The sequence below is a fragment of the Orbicella franksi genome, chromosome 12 (assembly GCF_964199315.1).
Source record: "Orbicella franksi chromosome 12, jaOrbFran1.1, whole genome shotgun sequence".
NCBI classification, from domain to species: domain Eukaryota; kingdom Metazoa; phylum Cnidaria; class Anthozoa; order Scleractinia; family Merulinidae; genus Orbicella; species Orbicella franksi.
The window spans coordinates 11,868,547-11,886,656 of record NC_138156.1 but is presented as its reverse complement, the minus strand read 5'-3'; the positions used below and the strand labels follow the sequence as shown (position 1 = coordinate 11,886,656).

Below are 18,110 nucleotides of genomic sequence, written 5' to 3'. Positions count from 1 at the left end.
GAATTCCCCAGATTGTCTCGTGGTTATTCACATCTTGAATTAATTTCTTTAATTCGGGTATTCTGACAAAATGATAAAATATCAACATTTAATTACGCGCCACCCTGTCTGAAAGTCTGGAAAACCAATACTCTGGAAATTCACAGCCCGTTTTCATTTGAATACCGAGTACTGAAACTGAAAAATACAAAGCTTGACTACTGCATTGCGAGGCGTTCTTTAAGAGCCTCAACTGTTAAAGTTGACAAATGGACCCTTTTTGACTTAAAATTATGATAATAATGTCACAATAGACTGTATCATTTAGTAGAGCCTGCAAGAGTGACTCTACTGGATCGATACCGTTAACAATTGTCGGTCATATCGCCCCTTCTTTTGTAGAGGAAGATTCCTACATGTGTATAAGTCTTATCCAGCATATGATTACACAGCACTGAAGTCAAAATTTTTAACTTCTCTTGTATTTCGAGAAGAAAATTTCGTGGCATTATAAGATAAGCTCTTCTTGACTGAATCACTAATATGAGGGCACTTGCAGTCATTTATCAAAGCTTCAGTGCTGAAAGATGCACGCAACATTTCCTGACATATCAGAAAGCCGTCCATCTTCATTTTAACCGCAATTAGGTAAGTTAAAGGCAATTTCCGTAAAATATACGTTGACAAGACGGAGTTACGAGACGGCGAAACAGACAAGATGGCCATTTGGGGACTTTTACCGGAAGATTTGCCCCTCATCAAAAACGAATTAAACGCTTTCTCCGGAAATTAGGCATCTGCAATACTAGTGGCAGATTTAAAAATAATTACTTCAAAGAAAAAAGAAATCATTCAAGAAATAGAAAGTATTCAGTTTCTGTGGTTCTGTATAGTTGCTGTGACAAGTAAAGTGAGGACAGCCGGGGAGGACAGCAACAATGTGAAACACGAGCCGAATTCCTCAGCTGTCTCAAGTTCACAGAGTGTTCTAATGCGATTTCTGACGCCTGATCTGAAATGTCTGTATAACAAAAGACCAAATACTCTTTATTCCTGTGGACAATTCTAATGGAACGTGTCTGGTACGTTTTATAGAGATATATACTACAACCAGACTCTTAGCCAATCATACAATCCAAAAGTTACATTAAATAGAGTTCGTGCAAAAGACCTGTCAGTTCGTCGTCGCGACACCATTTTATGCACATAAAGGGGAATTTACCTTTAGTGAGGCATGTCAAGTAGTTTTATCGCACTGTCTCTCTCCGACGAAAACATAAAACAGTTCAACATCGAGAAGATGTTAATTTCCAGAAACATGTAATTCTGAGTACATTTTGAAGAGTGATGGAAAAAAATATCATCTGTATCCTGGGTAACAATTCTTTTCTCACGTGCATTAGGTTCGATCGCGACCGCAAAGAAGGTCCGCAAGGTACTTAACAAGATGGGGCCAACAATGCAATGGCGACAGCGATCGGATTTCAGCCAGCTTCACTTTTCATACTTAATTTTCCGGATTTCAAGACGAACCTCCGAAAAAAAGTCAACTTCCAGTTTACGTTTTCTTCGGCATGTGTAAAACTAGAAGAATAATAAAAAAACTGATTAAGGGTTTCTCCAATTTTTCTGCTGTAGCTTATACAATTTGTAGTCACCGGGACTGAGCATCCTTCCCTCCAACCCCCACCCCCCCGCCCTCCTACTCAGTGTGGAATTTTACAACGCCACTAATCCTACCATGCATGCAACACATTTACGTTCCTGAAAACTACATGCAATCAAACACTTTGAGGAAAAGCGAGCTTGGCAATATTAGACCACTTGCAATTCCAATAGCACATAATAGCTTCTCCTTTCAAAAAAGTACTGTTAAGAAATTGAAGGTTTTTTCGTTGCGGAGAATCTGTTTCTTGTCTATCATATGGGGCTAAATAAAACAACACTTTGAAGACCAATGATACTTTAAACCAGTAAAACTATAAATCATTGTTCTGTGAACCTGCCTCGACCCGAACTAGATTAAGTGTTGGTTTTCTAAAGCGCATTGTATTTGCACCCGCCAAATAAAAAGCTTCTAATTCCGTCAGCAGACTAAGCAATTCAGTCATCACTGGCGGCAGCGAGGATAAAATCTCACTTTGCTAATTTCTTGAAGATTTTCCAAATGGAGTCATGTCGAAATCATTGCAGTTCAGTTAACTTGAATGGTTTATTTATAAAAGAAAGGCAAAAACACATCGAAAGGGGACTCTACTTACATCGAAATCTTATGCAGTCGCAAAATTTGAGGATTTGACAAAACCTGAACGTCTAAAACCAACAGAAATCCCCTTCTGTACAAATTTAAAACTGAATCATGTGTGCGTTTGGTTCATTGTCTTCAGACACAGTCCTAGTATTCTATTCTTGACATTCTTGCACATGATGCTATACACTTAGTGCCTGTGGGTCTCTGTACTAATCATTGATATGTTGGAGCAAATTACTTGTGGGTGTGCTGTTGTGAGACAGACTTTGTTCACAGGTAGTCATAATACAAACAAGTACTGAAGTACAAGAAGAATTGATCCTGTAGCACCGGAGATCAAAGAAATCCGAGCCCTATTAAGAACAGGGTAACATGGGCACAGGGGTAAGGAAACATTGAATCCGTATGGGAGGAGCGTGCAGAAAAGCGGGGATCACAACGGTTATTGTCAATGTATAAAAACCAAAAATACTTTGACGCTTTCAGCGCTACCGAGGAAGGACGGCTCTTTTCGCAGGCTTCCTCCTCCCTCCCCCCTCCCCCCTTCCAATAGCATGTCTTTCCACGATAAACTTACGACAATAGCCGCGAGAATAGGAAAAAAAATGTACGATTCATCGCAAGTACGAATGGGCCCACAGTGCCAAGACAGAGATCGCGTGCTTCGATCCTTGCGACAAATGTAAACTATACTAAGTTACTTCTGCAGTTTTTCGTTATAAACTGTTTGTACCCAAAATTGCTTCGCTTCATTATGTTTTACTGTACTGAAATGCAAACACAGCAGGTTTCAACCTTACAAACTGAGGGCTATTAGTGGGCTATGGATTGTGCAAATGCCAATACATTTGTATGTTTTACCAGGAGAAAACGGTTGGTTGTACAATACCAGCGCGCTCACGCCTTCTTTTGGAATGAATCAATGATATCAATGTTCATATTGACTTTTTAGGCTTTTAATCTGTATAACTTTTAGATACAGGGCCCCTATGGAGACCAACCTTAGAGCTGAATGGGCCAACCTGTCTAAATAAAGGTTACTTACTTATATGTTCACCGCCCACCGACGCAGCACAACAATTTCTTTACGGATCATTTCCCTGATTTGTTTAATATACACGTTTGGATGACTACGTTACAGCACTAGAGAGATTGCCAAGACATAAAGTTGCATTTATGTGAGAACGTTCCTTGGGTGAATTCTTTGTCAGTTTCTGTACAACTGTATTCTTTTGTTCAACAGCTTCTGAAAAACAATGTTTGTGTTATCTTCGCCGGACAAAAACATTTCGACAACGGAAACTTTACGATCCCACAACTGACAGAGGAATGGCTCGATGTGATCCACGGACCACCCAAATCAGCTTAGCCCAGCTTCAAGGAGTTTTACTAGACTTATTAAGCTTTTATTTAATCATGATTCCAGTCGTTTTTGTTTTCTGTTAAGCAATTGTTGACGGAAGGTTCTGTTCTTTGAACATTTTCTTAAGGACCTTGTGTAAATACAGCCTAAATGGTTCTGTATTATAGCTAAATGGTTCTATATTTTATCTCTTCAAATACACTTACTCTTACTTCTTTCAAGGTATTTTAATCCCTTACAAAACTAAACAAAGGAGAAGTGGCAATTTCTCTTTAACATTACACGTTTCCAATTTTTTTTTTTAAATACCAACATACAATGACTTACATGGTGATTAAAAACGCATCAAAAACCAGATACAGTCCCAGAATCCCCGCCTCTGTATAAACACGACCCCAGATTACGATTGTAAGCATCCTAAACCACAGCAAATTTTAATGAACTTATTATCCCTTAACCAAACAGAGACTTATTATCCCAGGTCTTTTAAAAGCCAATGGAAATCTCCACTCTCTTGGTCTTTCTACTTTAGCTTATGTTCGAGTGTATTCATAAGAGGCTGGCTACATTCGGGACACATTATTGTTCGTAGACACAGTCACAAATATAAATAAGAATTGACTGATGATAAACTCTACGCTTCGCGACACACACAAAGGAATTGTGCGCCTTTTCGATAAATTGGCGTTCGCAACGAAGTTCCTCTCCACTTGTTTTCTGTAGATCCAAAGGAGGGTTTTGGGGAAACGGTAGGTTTTTCATCCATTTACGCACAATTCATTAATAATCTCAAGATTGCAGTCACAAATAGAGTCTCACGGAGTTAAAGTGGTCACCATGAATTAAGTCAATAATAATTGATTACTAGGGTAAAAAAAAAAAAGAAAAAGAAAAAGAAAAAAACAAAACAAAACACGACAGCGGTAACAATAAAATACTTGGGAAAAAAACCAAAACAAACAACAACAAAAAAGAACAAAGACAAAAACAAAACAAACCTTAAATTAAAAACAGAAGAGACAAAAATAAGGTTGGCTGTGAATGAAGACGATTTAGATGGATTGCCACTACTAATTAAAGCTTGAAACTTGGGATTGAATTAAAAATAGTGCGAATGGCACATTTGTTTATATGCAGGGATAAGAAGCTGCCCTTCATCAAATTCATGTTGACAGTTCATGAAGTCTTTCGATATGATCTACTCACCAACGTCGAAAAACACGTTTTTAAGAAACAATTTCCAGTATTTGTTCTAGTGTACACCTTTGAAAGAAGCTGTTTTTATTTTAAATCATGCTTTATTTATTCATCAATTAATAAATATATGTTATTTATTGCAATTTTTATGGTAAATGAGAAATAAAATCATAAGCTATCATATGACTTCGATTGTTCTTGTTTTAGTTTGTCGTTATATACCAATATGGCCCTCTACAATTGTACATTTAGGATTAGTACAGTTCAGCTTAGACAAGTTTAGACTGTTTAAATAGTTTTCTGCTTAAAAGTTGCTTGCAAAAGAGCTTATGTTCACTCAAATAAGAAAGCTTCCCAAGTTTCTGTCACTGGCCCCTGCACATGCCCTTGCCATCATTATTCTCCAGGTATTCTAAGCCCTGACAAAAATAAACAAACGATACAAAAAATAGCCTCGTTTTTTCATCAAGTTCCTAAAATCAAATTGTTGCGAAAACATACCAAATGACTTACGCATAGATCAAAAAACGCGGAAACTCACCGTTCCTACAATTCCCACGTCTACATAAACAGGATCGCATCCGGATTACCACTATAAGCATCTCAGATAGTAATTTTTCATTGACTTAGGACTGAGCCAATCTCTTAACAAAACAAAAACATAATTTCCCAGGTCATATAGACGCAAATGAAAATTTCCACTCGATACTTAAGCTTACGCTCGAGAGTAGCATAAAGAGGCCGACCACTTTTTTAAAGCGATTTTCATGGTGTCAAACGCACAAATAGAAAATACGAAATAAAAATAACACCTTAGTGAACATAACATATTAAGAGGAATTTGGAACATTCTGGGCCAATTGCAGAGTAACGCCGTTTTCGTATTTGTGTATCATAAAGAAAGATAAAAAATATTTTACAGTTGACAAAAGAGAGCAATTCTTTTGTCGGGAATTCTGGCTCAGTTTGGTCTTTAAAGCTACTTTACAATTTTGTGTGCAAATACACACAACAACACGGGCAACATGCCAGCGAATTACACTAGTCAGAACCGGTTTTAACTTGTTTACTTATTAAGGTTATCGACCCCTTTCTTCTCCCCTAATTCCCCCCTCTTTTTTAAGCGCTTTTCCTTCTCCCTAATTTACGTTGCCTGCAACACAGGCTATATCGACAATAACAAATTTTCTTTTCATCACCTCTTAAGCTAGTTAACTATCGTACAATAAATCCTGCCTCATCCCCAGTCACCTCGTTTGAGACGCAAGAGAAGAGGTAGAAAAAAAATATTGCTCTGTATTTTGTGTATTTCTCGGAAGACAAAAAAAAAAAAAAAAAAGAATCAACTGATCTCGTTAAGATACCCAGCCGTATTACACAACATTCAGCAAAACAACCTTGAGTCTTTTTATATCATGATGTTACGTTTGATCACAATAAAATATCAGTGTATAATACTAGTTATGCAACCCCGGCTTTCGATTGGTATACCGTGGAATATCCCACGACTCACTTGTATTTTCTCGGTATAACCACGAGTCTTCAGGCAAGTGTGTATACCAAGAAAATACAAGTGACATGTGGGATATTACATTGTATACCACGAGAGGGCGTTGCACAACTATTTGATACCACGCCATACAAAATAAAATGGCCAACAAAGTCAATGCGACATACGCGCAACGCATGATGGGAAGTTTGGATGCAATACCGTCGAATATACAACGCATATTGTATTCTGTTGGCTGTATTTTCAGTTGCATGGTATAAAAGCATGTTACCTACAAGTAATGTAATCAATCTATGATATAAGGTACTCTTTGTTAATTTAAGATCAAATACTATTCTGATATTAAGAAAAAAAAAATGTTATGTTATGTCTTTTTGTCGTGGTGGTCGTTCCAGATTGCTTTTAACCGATTGTACAAGCCATTCGATTCCAGTACTTATCCCGTCTCTAGCAAACAAAAAAAAAGAAGGAAGATCTTTGAATTACATTCAGTTATTCAGTAAACCGACAGTATGAGAGATGGTGGCAAGTGATTACACCTTTTAATCATAATTATGCGGAGTTATTGCTTCTCAACCGGTTACACGATCGTACATTTAGAAGGGTAGTCTCCAGTTTAGTATAACATTGAAAAATGAAAAATGTGACATGATAAAGAAGAGAAAAAGAAAACAAACTGATTGACAGTCTGAAAGTCCGTGGGGGAAGAAAACATTATTTTGATATTTCTGAGTTATCAATGTTGTACATCTCTTAGGAATGGACTGAAAGTATGAAATCTTATTTTGCACTAAAACCACTTCAATATTGCTGTCTTTTTAAGCAAGTGACAGAAAATAATTATGTACATGTACTAATTTAATAAATGGTTATCATGTCCCTGCTAGTTTTTAAAAATAATTTGGTTTGTACATGTAAAAAGAATTGTTGCTGTTAAATGCATTGCTCTCGGCAAATACAGTTAAAGTACATTGTACATGAATTCGTAAAGAACAGCTGTACATCAGCTGTGCGGACACAGGATTTTAGAAAAGGGGGTTCAAGATACTGAATGCCAAAGGCAGTCCCCTGTAGGGTGGTCCAAGGGGATCCTCCCTCAGAAAAGTTTTAAAATAATAATTATTGATGTACGTACATGTATATATTTACATGTACTTTAGGAGATATATTTCAAAATTAATTAACTACAAAACCACGTAGTGTGTGTGCATTGTTTTGTGTAGTGTATCTTTTAGGCACCAGCTTGAGGGTAATGGTTTTGTGATAATTACATGTAGGTGCAGTGGACCACCAGCCCTCACCCTAACCTGCACATGGAAAAATAATGAACATCCATTTGCTCATTGCACGTGTGAAGTTACAACCTCTAGTCCGCATACATGTACATGCACAGGCATGGAACCTGATACTTTAAAAGATCTCTTGGTAACAAACTTGCCTACATGGTATCAAAAACACTTGATTGTCACTCAAACAATCGTTTTACGAATAATGTAGTGCTCATAATATAATTATATAAGATTGTCAGTGATGCCTGGAAACACCCAGTACTGAAGTCAGATCGTAAACCCTTTTGTCCAGACCTTGATATGCTAGCTAGTAAATTATCAACAAAATTATCACAACAAATGCCAATACGAAAATTCACCATTTTTTTTCTTGGACATGCATACATGTACAAATATATTTACTGTCAAATACATGAAATAATGTGATCTTTCTTTAATTTACCCATTAAGAGCAGACGTTGGCTGAATATAGTAATCCCGGTGTCCTATGCCTGGTGATTTGCCATTGAATATGCTTTTAATAGCTTCCACTGCAAGAGAACCCTAAAAAAGACAAAATGCAAAGAATTAATTAATTTATATATAACCAGACATAGCATTCATTCTTTATTTTTTCCAAGCGGGCTTGGCAACGAGTCTTGCAATCTGATTGGTTCTTAGCTTGGTCCGGCTTTTCCTATCTACACATGTATACATACATACAAACATAAAAACACTATTGAAGCTCCCTAAGTGGGGTTTTCAGCTACAATATAAATGAAAAATTCAAATTGAAAAACTATAAAAATACAAATTGAAATGCTTTAATACATGTAGCAATAAATACATCAAAGATAGAAATACTTTTTTCCATATACTAAAGATTCAAAGATACAATAAATAAGAAACGATGTTTCATTCAACCTACTAAAATATCACTTTAAACTATTTAACAAATGTGCAAATTGACGCTTGAAGTTCTTGGGTCATTTTAAACACTTATCCCTGATCACAGGCATAGTAACACATATACGATGTTTGTGTGGAAAAGGTCAGGCAGCATTTTCAAGACTTTGGTCACAGTTATTCACTATACAGGCCTCCCAGCTAGCAAATAACATTATCACAGGAAGGGTTTTCTCTGGGTTGTTGCCTGTTTTAGAGGTTCTGGGAATATTCATTGTCATCCAAAAAAGTTTTTTCCTAGCTATTTATCAACATAGCAAAAAATAGACCTGCAGATCTAGTTTTCACTCAGAAATCAGATGGGATTAGATGAGATAGAGCGGTTTTCAATTGAGTGTCGAAAGTAATTAGACAATTACTTTGGTTTTGGTTTTGGTTTTACCACAATTTGAGATTGGCTGAGTAGTCTAATTGGTAAATAATTGGTTTGGTTTTGGTTTTACGACACTCAATTGAAAACCGCTCTAAGAGTGGTAGTGGTTGTGGTTAAACTTTATTTAGCCAGGGTGGCCCATTCAGTGTCATGGCTGGTATCCAGAGGGGACCTGGTAAAAAATATTTACATTCATAAAAGTACAAATTAACAAGAGTATGGCTCCAATAATTGGTCTATACATGCTGTCCAGAGGAACAGATGAGGACATAATAGCTAGAAGAAAGAGAGCACAACAAGCTTTTGCAATGCAGCATAATATTATTACGCTCAGCCCGGTTTGGAGAAGCAAAGACTTACGCACTGCTACCAAAATCAAACTTTTGAACACTAATGCAAAGGCAGTTTTATTATAGGGCTCAGAGACATGGAGAGTGACAACAGTACTCTCAAAGAAAGTATAAACTTTCATCAAGAAGTGTCTGAGGAGGATTCTGAGGGCGACCACCAACAGAGATTTATGATTAAGAACAGATCAAGAGCGTGCAGTGTACCTGCATCAACACCACCATTAAGAGAAGACACTGGAAGTAGATTGGGTAGAGCTGTATACATGCACACTATGGTGGGATGAGAGGAACATAACACGCCGCATGATGGATTGGAACCCACGACGCACGTGTACAGAAACATGGCAGAAGCATCCAGAAAGACCTACAGTAATGGAGATCAACATGAGTTTTTGTGAGGCCAAAAGAGCGGCTCAAGACTGACAGAGGTGGAAGGCAACTGTGACCGCCATACATGTAGGCCAGCCCATGGAACAAAGAGGACTAGTTAGATGATGATGACATGCCATCCTAGTTGTTAAGGGTGTACTTGGGAGAGACCCGATATTAACCAGCATTTGATGTACAGTACACGTATGTGTTATGTTGTTAAAACAACAAATACAGCATGTGTAATACACACCTCCAAATCTTGTTTGTTCATGAGGATTAACAAAGGAATTCCCTCCAAATGAGGATCTTGAACTACACCATCTGGCATAAAATACAAGTGCATGGCAAGACATAATTAACTTTATAGAAATACTTAATGATATCTACAATACTGAACTTATATTGTACTACATCCAGTATAAACGAGGACCCTATAAACCCATAACTGGCCGATCCTATGGTATATTGCACAGCACAGTAAAACTGGAACCTGGAGTGTGTAGTTCCATTAAAATATCTATAGCATACCCACCCCATGGAAGGTCAGTGGGAATTCTGAGGGGGTGAGGGGTCTGAAATCTAATGTTTTTTGAGGAAAGTATAGAGTCAAGTTAGCCTGATATTTCCAGAGGGGTGAGAGGGTTCAATTGAAAAACCTTTGGTTGGGGAGAGGGTTAGATATAATCTGGCCCAACAAAGCAATAAATTACATTGTATAAACATAGGCAACCAAAAATATCATCTGATAACTTTACTTTGTATCTTGAACTGAAAATGTTTTAAAATATTCTGATAATTTACGTTACTCTTGTTTTGAACTTAGGTTTCAAGACCTTGTATGTTAATGTAGATTTACATGTACTGTAACATTATAACATGTATATGAAAACAATTTGAATTCTTTCCGACACGTTATTTGCATATATTTAATAAATCATCTCATATTATTGTATGTCTTTTGTGATACAGTAGTAAGGCCCAGTTCAGAGGAACGTTTCATGTTTGAACAGCCGAACTTTTCATGAGCTGACCCTAATACATTGAATCAAGTATATGGAAAGTTTGACCCTCAGCCATTCGTCCCACCTAGCTCAGTCAGGAATTTCAGCTTTGAAATGGCTTTGATTCAGATGTTGAACCTTTTGTGTTGAACCAAACCTAATGCATAAATTATTATAACATATTTTACAAGCAGTTTAAACTTTGCCTCAAAACTGCTGACATTTACATGTAGATGTGTTTTGACTCAAACTACATAAAGTTTGGTGAATTAACAGGAGTACTGCCTTTTGATAATTTTGGTCGATTGGTCCACATTCAAATTGAGTTCAGCTCATGAAAAGTTCCGCATCTGAACTTAAGGCCTGAGGGTGTTAAATGAATTACACTGTTCCTCAAGTTGACACTGTTAATGATTGCCAATATCATAATAATACAGCATACTAACTGAAAGCCTGATGAGATTCCTCCATTCTCTTCTCATCAGTGGAATCAATTACAAACACAAGACCATGGCATTCTTCATAATACTATAATCCAAAAACAAAACATGTTAGAGAAATTGTAGAGATCTTCAACATTAACAAGAGGTAAAAAAATATATTATTTCAGATTGTAGTCTCACAGGATTGTAGAAGATAATGTTCCTTCATAAAATCTTATGAGGATACTTACATGTAACAATAATTGTTACATGTAAGTAATTATTATTCCATGAGCATGCATTGGATATGAGGTGGTAGATAGCCAACAAGACGCATAGGACTGAGTTGGCTATGATCATCTCATATCCAACAAGTGCGAGTGTGTTAGAGTAGAACCCTGGTAGCTTGAACTCTGAAGGGAAACGGAAAACTGTGTGAGTTAGCAGGGGTTCGAGTTATCGGGGTCGATTAAAATATTCAATTTTCCAGGCTAATAATTAATAGTTTATTGATTTTCAGCACTTTGGTATACAATACAGTGCAGATTAAAGTTATTTCACGAGAAACTAATACATTTTGTAACAACTGTAACCATTATGTATTCTTATGACAATGCAATATTGTAAATGTAACTTTGCTTATTTAATACACTTAATTTACATGTATGTTCCCTTTTGCATCGGGGTCGTTCTATCATATCCGCAAAGTTCTTATTGCGTAGGCACAAAAAATGAATGCAGTGTCTGCTGTCGTAGGGAGCTCCTGAAGATTCTTTCTGATAATGCTTCTATTTGCTGTACATGTACATGGCTTCTGGTTTCCTCTGCACCCTCGTTCACCAGCAGACTGTATGAATTCAGCACATCAATTGCAAATCTGACTTCCCTTGCAGTGATCTGTTCGTGGCACTAATTTACTATCAAATTGCTCCAGTCTTTGCTCTAGTGTTAGAATTCGATCACACGATAAGAAAAGCTAATGGGCTTTCTCAAAGGGCATCTGTGGCGAGTTATAAGAACCAGAAATTTGAGTTGTCTGGGAAAATTTTGATCAAGGGAAACAAAATTTAGTTTGAGTTAGCAAGGTTTTCGACTTAACTGAGTTTGGGTTAACTGAGTTAAAATGACTGAAAAGTTGGATCAAATCCGAGGGAATAGAGACTCAGTTTGAGTTAGCAGGGGAGTTCGAGTTATCCGAGTTTGAGTTACCGAGGTTCTACTGTATTAAAAACACCCCCAAAATATATATAGAAAACTAAAATAAAATAAAAATAAAAATGCCAAAAAACAAATTCTGGGTACACTTACATGTACTATACAAGTATTTGTAGGGGATGGTATACATGTAATGGCTCAAAACCCATTCATGATGACTTAAGAAGCCAATGAACACTCTCGAATTGCATTACCCAATGATCCAGCTATTAACAAAATGTAATATCCACATTGCCCTTGTCGCTTCACATGATTGATATTAATTAAATCCTTGATTTTATTCAGTCCTAGGAGGATAACCAAGATATTACACTGCTAACAGTCAAAACCAGTCTTGCTATGAACTAATACCTTGTCCCACAAGGACTGCAACTCTTGTTGGCCTCCTAAATCCCAAAATATCAACTTCACATGGCTCATGTTAATTTTTGCAACTGCAAACAGAAAAATTCTGAAGATTTACCTTAAGTTTACAGAAATCAAATGTCCCAAAATACAAAATTAGGATGTATAATTTATAAATGCACGAGAAATGATTTTCAGGAAATCACAATATTAATGGCTCACTGTTGGCATTCTGTTTATTTCAAGGTTGAGTTTGACCCAAAGAACAACAACTGTTCACCTGTCAATTATTGACCTGTAGGTGTACAGATGCAATGTACAGGTAGTTATTGAGAGATATCAGGAATCAGAAATCGACAGGATCATGCACTTTATTTCAACAAAACTTGCATTCATGACACTGTCAATACACTATGTATATTGCACATGATGCATGTCAGTTGGTGAAAGAATTGCAAGTTCTTTAAAGAGGAATCAAGATCTACATTTATGACCTTCTGCCTATTGGTTGGATGCCCTACCACTGACCCACAAAAGACCTGAAAAAACTAAGACCATTTAACTACATGTATGTGTACGTGAAATCTGGTAGAACAAGTTCATATAGACTACAGCTGTAGATCTGACTGTCAAGGAAAAGTTGAACAGCTCTTACATCCTGTTCCCCAGCTGAGAAGTCAGCAACAGCTGTGTTACATGTGACTTGTTGTTTGAATCTATACGCGTAACCTTCCTTTAACTTACTTGTACATTAATTTTGTATTCCATTTAAGTACATGAGAGCCAAATAAAGTACTGTATACAAGAACATTTTAAAAAGTAGCTTAGACAAACTTTTCCTCTCCACACAAATATACAATATTTATCATACTTGTAGAGGATGGACTCTTTTGTTGTCAGAGCAGTCACTTGAACATGTTGCTTTGTAAAAGTAACTTACTGTTAAGTCCCACTGTTGTTGTGATCTTCTCAAATGGCAGGCCGGGGTAGTTGTTTCCATACCTTCGTTTTATTTGTTCCAGGAGAGTCTAATAGAATATTTAATTTAGTGACCTTTTAGTAAACATTTGATGTAATTCTGAAAGTACAGTAATAGCCATGTGAGAATCTGAGCTTGAGGCACGATCCAATACAATGTACCTGTATAGACTGTACTTGCCCCTTTCTGCTTGGTGAGAGACGAGAGTTAACCTCTGTACATAACTGCTTGATTTCTTAATGTGCATGCATGCACAAACTACCTACATGTATGCATCTGCTCTGTCAGGTGAAACATTTGTACACACAATAAATTGGTTTTGAATCGTGGTGCCAAATTGCTTGAATTCTGACTGTGATAAATCAGTTCAGATATTTTGGAAATTTCTATGAAGCATTATACAATAACCCACGTTATTCTCACATTTTGATTGGTTCTCGCTTATGATCTGTTAGAGGACAGACGCGTGATTGACATCATCATTTCAAAGTTTTTTCCTCCTTGTTTCAAAATGGCAGAAAGTTTTGAGAATTAAGATAATATTTAAGAGACGGGGCAAAAGATAAGGTACAAAAGAGTCTTCTTGAGGCTTTGAACAGGTACGAGAAGCAGGAGGAAGAAAGATAAAGCCGTTTCTTTTTTAGAAAATGACTCCGAAAAAATACTCGAGCAGTCTAATCAGCAGTCAAGTGAGACTAAACCAAGCACAAAATTGGTCTTGGTAAGCCGAGAACCATTGCCTTATCTCGAATTTAACAAACCCAATAAACAAAATGTTTATGAGATTAATTTATTTAGAAACTTCAACTTTTCTCAGTCTTAAAATAATTTTTGAAACACTGATCGATGTCAGGAAAGACACATCAAAACATCAATTCTTAAAATCAGTTAAAATAAACACATAACCTTGCTCTCTGATGCGAATGTCCCAGTCTGTTTCAGGGCACAGCAGCGAGCAAAGTATAGCTCACTACAGCTCACGGCCAACTGTATTGCAGCTGAAAGGTATCTCTGACACTATTTAAAACTGATTTGAGAATCACCAACCACAGAGGACATAAATTTCCACCGTCACCAACCCTCCTTTCATTCAAAACTCGAATTGAATGGCCTCCAGATTGACTGCAACTGCAAGTTTTCTGAGCATATTTTTCAACTCCTGTAATATTCAAAGCAATGTCCAAACTTTTCACTCACTGGGCTGTTCTGATTACAAAAACTGACTTGACTTTTCCAGCATTTTCTTTAAGACTTGTAGATTTCGCAGCTCAATTCTGCTTTCAATGTAAGTTTTCATTCCACGAGAAGCGACGCTAGAGTCAAGTTTGACAGTAGCATGATTTTCCTAGACCAATCACAATTCTTTGCTATGTATAGCAACCAATGAGATTGCATCATTTTGTATAGACAATAGATTACATCAAATGACTTTTTTCACGTTCGCCAAAGTGGGCAAAGGCCAGCTTTTGAATTATGTTGAAAGATTTTTGAAATAAAAAAGCTTTATCTGTAGTAGTTTGTTTCGTTATTATATAAAACAAATACATTCCATGTTGACATACGTCTGTTCAGTAATAGATCACAGAAGACATCAAAATGTGGTAAGAACAGTGACACACTCTTCTATCGCCTCGTGTGCCACTTATTTGTTCTTACCACATTTTGATGCAATCTGTGATCTAATACTGAACAGACGCACGGCAACATGGAATCTAATTGTTAACTTTAAAGCAACAAAATTGACTTTATTCGCAACCATGATATCCAGCACCTGCTTTGCAAATTACAAGCTACATGTACTTCTACAGTAATAAACAGACTGTTTTCAGTGGAATATAACCTGCCTGGTAACACTCACATCAGGCTCTTTTGACATTAATAGCTTGTAAAGGTGAATTAATGTACAATAATGGCTGCTGGAATACAGCCTTATGTGCCACCTACATATAGGCACAAAGTGGATTATGCTATTGTAGTGTATCCTAATGGTTGTTGGAATGGTACAAACAGCAACTAGAGATCAAAGATTGCCAGTAATGGTATTCATCACACACTAGAAAAATTGATGTGTTTGTGGAGCATCCATGTCAGGGACAGTATTACCAAGTTATATCTTGTAACCAATCACAGGGCAGTGGATGTTGCTGGCACTGTACTTTCGTAAATCAACAGCACTTTGAATCCTATATATCATGTGTAAGGTTTTGTATCGGTTAAAATTTGACAAAATAAAGTATTTTTAATTCATTCTACCTTGATTGTAGACCACAGCAAACAATCGAGTGGTTATGAGCACAGGTTTCCTCTCAACTCTCACCAAATAGAAAGAGTGGGGAATCTGTTTCTTATTTAGGGGCTACATGTAGTTTACAATAAATCAACACTTGTTAATTACAATGTATACAATAATCACACAGGCACCATTATTGTGAAAGTTGCTCCTTTGCTTCATTTAAGAACCTCAGTAGAAGAGAATAATATAAATAATACTAAACAGTTTTGTAAATCTTTACCTAAGTAGTTGAATAGTAATCTTATTGTATATTAATGTTCTAATATGAATATAGATGTGGCCTGCCTAGATTAGCCTAGACTACCTGCGGGTTCACGCTGTTGTCATAGTCAAGTTTTAAAGTTGATTAGTTTTTAATAATAAAGTGTTTAAGTGTAAAGTGTATATATTTTTGTAAAATTGTAAATGTGTGAGTAACAAATAAAGTAAAGTTGTTTGTAATAATAATTAAATGTCTTTATTCATTCGATACAGTACGTATCAAACGTTACATAAATTATGAAAAGGACTAAATAAGGCGCTTACAGTAAGAATTAAACATGTAAATTAACATAAGATTGCCAGTCCGTCCCATGATTTATAAATCGACGACCTACAAAATTCGTCTAAAGGTCTCTTAACATATAGATTATCAAGTAATTCATGACCTTAATATTACCATATCATACAAGGTCAGACTTACCGACTTTCCAGCATTGTCCAAGCCTAGAATTAAAATACAGTATTCATCTCTCTGGAAAAGGTACTTCCAAAGCCCAGACAGCAATGCAAACATTCTACACAGCCAAATTTAACCTTCAACTACAAGCACGCATGTATCGTCATGCTTTCTCTCCAGTATTCTATATGTTCCGTGTAACAAGGAAAATACTCAGAGAAAACCCAAAGGTTTAGAAGGCAGTTCTAATGGAACTTAATCGCAGCCTTGATTTGCTACACGACTTCTGTGGCGGCCATGTTAGATTTTAACGCTAAAAGACTGGGGACTACACGTGTGGTTACTCATGTCTCACATGAGCAATACCGCAGACCAGTCGCACCCGCGATGTTGGCTGCGTTCTACGCGTTCTCCATCTTTACCAGCATATTTTACTGCGGTGCGGTGGACAGCTGGTACACAGTTTTGGCATGGTTAAATATTTTTACAGCTGTGGCAAGGATTGATTGATCTGGAACAGCTGTAAGTCTAATGGTTCATTTCTTTATTCCATGATTTGAATCAGGAGCCATAATCGGGGACGGAGACCGTAAGCGCGCGCCATCTCTAGTATTAGGGTTGTCCCCATGATATGGGACAATAATTCTATTTTTAGAACAAATTGCGCCATCGCCTGCGGCACACGCGCGTACATGCTGCGAGGATTTTTGCGGATGTCGCGCGGAGGAAATGGCGTCCGAAATTCCCGAAAATTTTCATGTGTTTGGCCCACAACTCAACGCGTTCACGTCTGTTGGAATTTTGCTTAAGTATTTCCGTCGTAAGCTGCTCCAGTTTGAGTGAAGTAAGACAGTGTCGAATTTAGGTATGTTCCGCTGTGAGCTTATATATATCGCTGACCAAGTTGTGTTCCGACGGATGCTTCTTTTACATGAGCTGTACATTACTCCACTTTAAATTTCACATATGTTGAAGATTAACAGCTTTTCCATTACACAGCAAAAAACTAGCTGGATATATTTAGATATAGCAGAGCTTCAGGGCTTCATAGTTTCCTAGCTCCTCTTGCCACACACTTGCGAGGAATTTGTCAGTCTATCGCGACCGAAAAGTAAAACAAAATAATTGCTAGTTTGAGTTTCGCTTGAATTTTAAGCAACGCTTAATGTTTCATCCAAGGCCCAATAACTTTACGTCCTTAGATAATGCTCAGTTTAATTCGTGTAAAAATCCAGTAAATTCTCTGTTGTCGATGAATGAGAGCGCCCGCCGATGCGTGTTTTCAATACAGTCAGTAAACATGACAAATTGTACTTCCGCCGCTCTTTCGTGTGAAAGCGTACATCGAACTCAAACAATAACTCTATAGTTTTTAAATATGTTTAAGATTGATAAATGTTTGAGAATATATAAAAGCTAAGCTGGAAATATGTGAATAAAGCAGAAATAATCCGCAAAGTTACGATGACGCTTTCTTAAATCAACTTGGAATAACGATTTCGAGTTTGTTGATCGAGCTATCAAAACTCCTTGTCTATTTTCATTTTCGCAGTGTAAAACTTCGCTAT

At 36.9% G+C, this 18,110-nt stretch overlaps 1 protein-coding gene across 3 annotated transcripts in view; it reads right to left on the bottom strand.

Moving 5' to 3' along the window:
* The window catches only part of LOC145462646 (ADP-ribosylation factor-related protein 1-like), a 46,796-nt gene extending 29,956 nt beyond the window's left edge, over positions 1–16,840 (bottom strand). For 2 of the 3 annotated variants that reach the window (XR_014041227.1, XM_081446226.1), the window contains exons 1-6: positions 16,567–16,840; positions 13,553–13,640; positions 12,619–12,701; positions 11,077–11,158; positions 9,880–9,950; positions 8,032–8,132 (exon numbers count right to left, since the gene is read on the bottom strand). Coding sequence is in view for 2 of the 3 variants with exons in the window: in XM_081446226.1 (XP_081302352.1) it covers positions 8,032–8,132; positions 9,880–9,950; positions 11,077–11,158; positions 12,619–12,701; positions 13,553–13,640; positions 16,567–16,659 (518 nt within the window). In the remaining variant the exon portion in view is untranslated. Of the gene's footprint in view, positions 1–1,676; positions 6,748–8,031; positions 8,133–9,879; positions 9,951–11,076; positions 11,159–12,618; positions 12,702–13,552; positions 13,641–16,566 lie in introns of those variants that run through there. The other variant, XM_081446225.1, reaches the window with a different exon arrangement.
* Between the last annotated feature and the right edge of the window lie 1,270 nt (positions 16,841–18,110).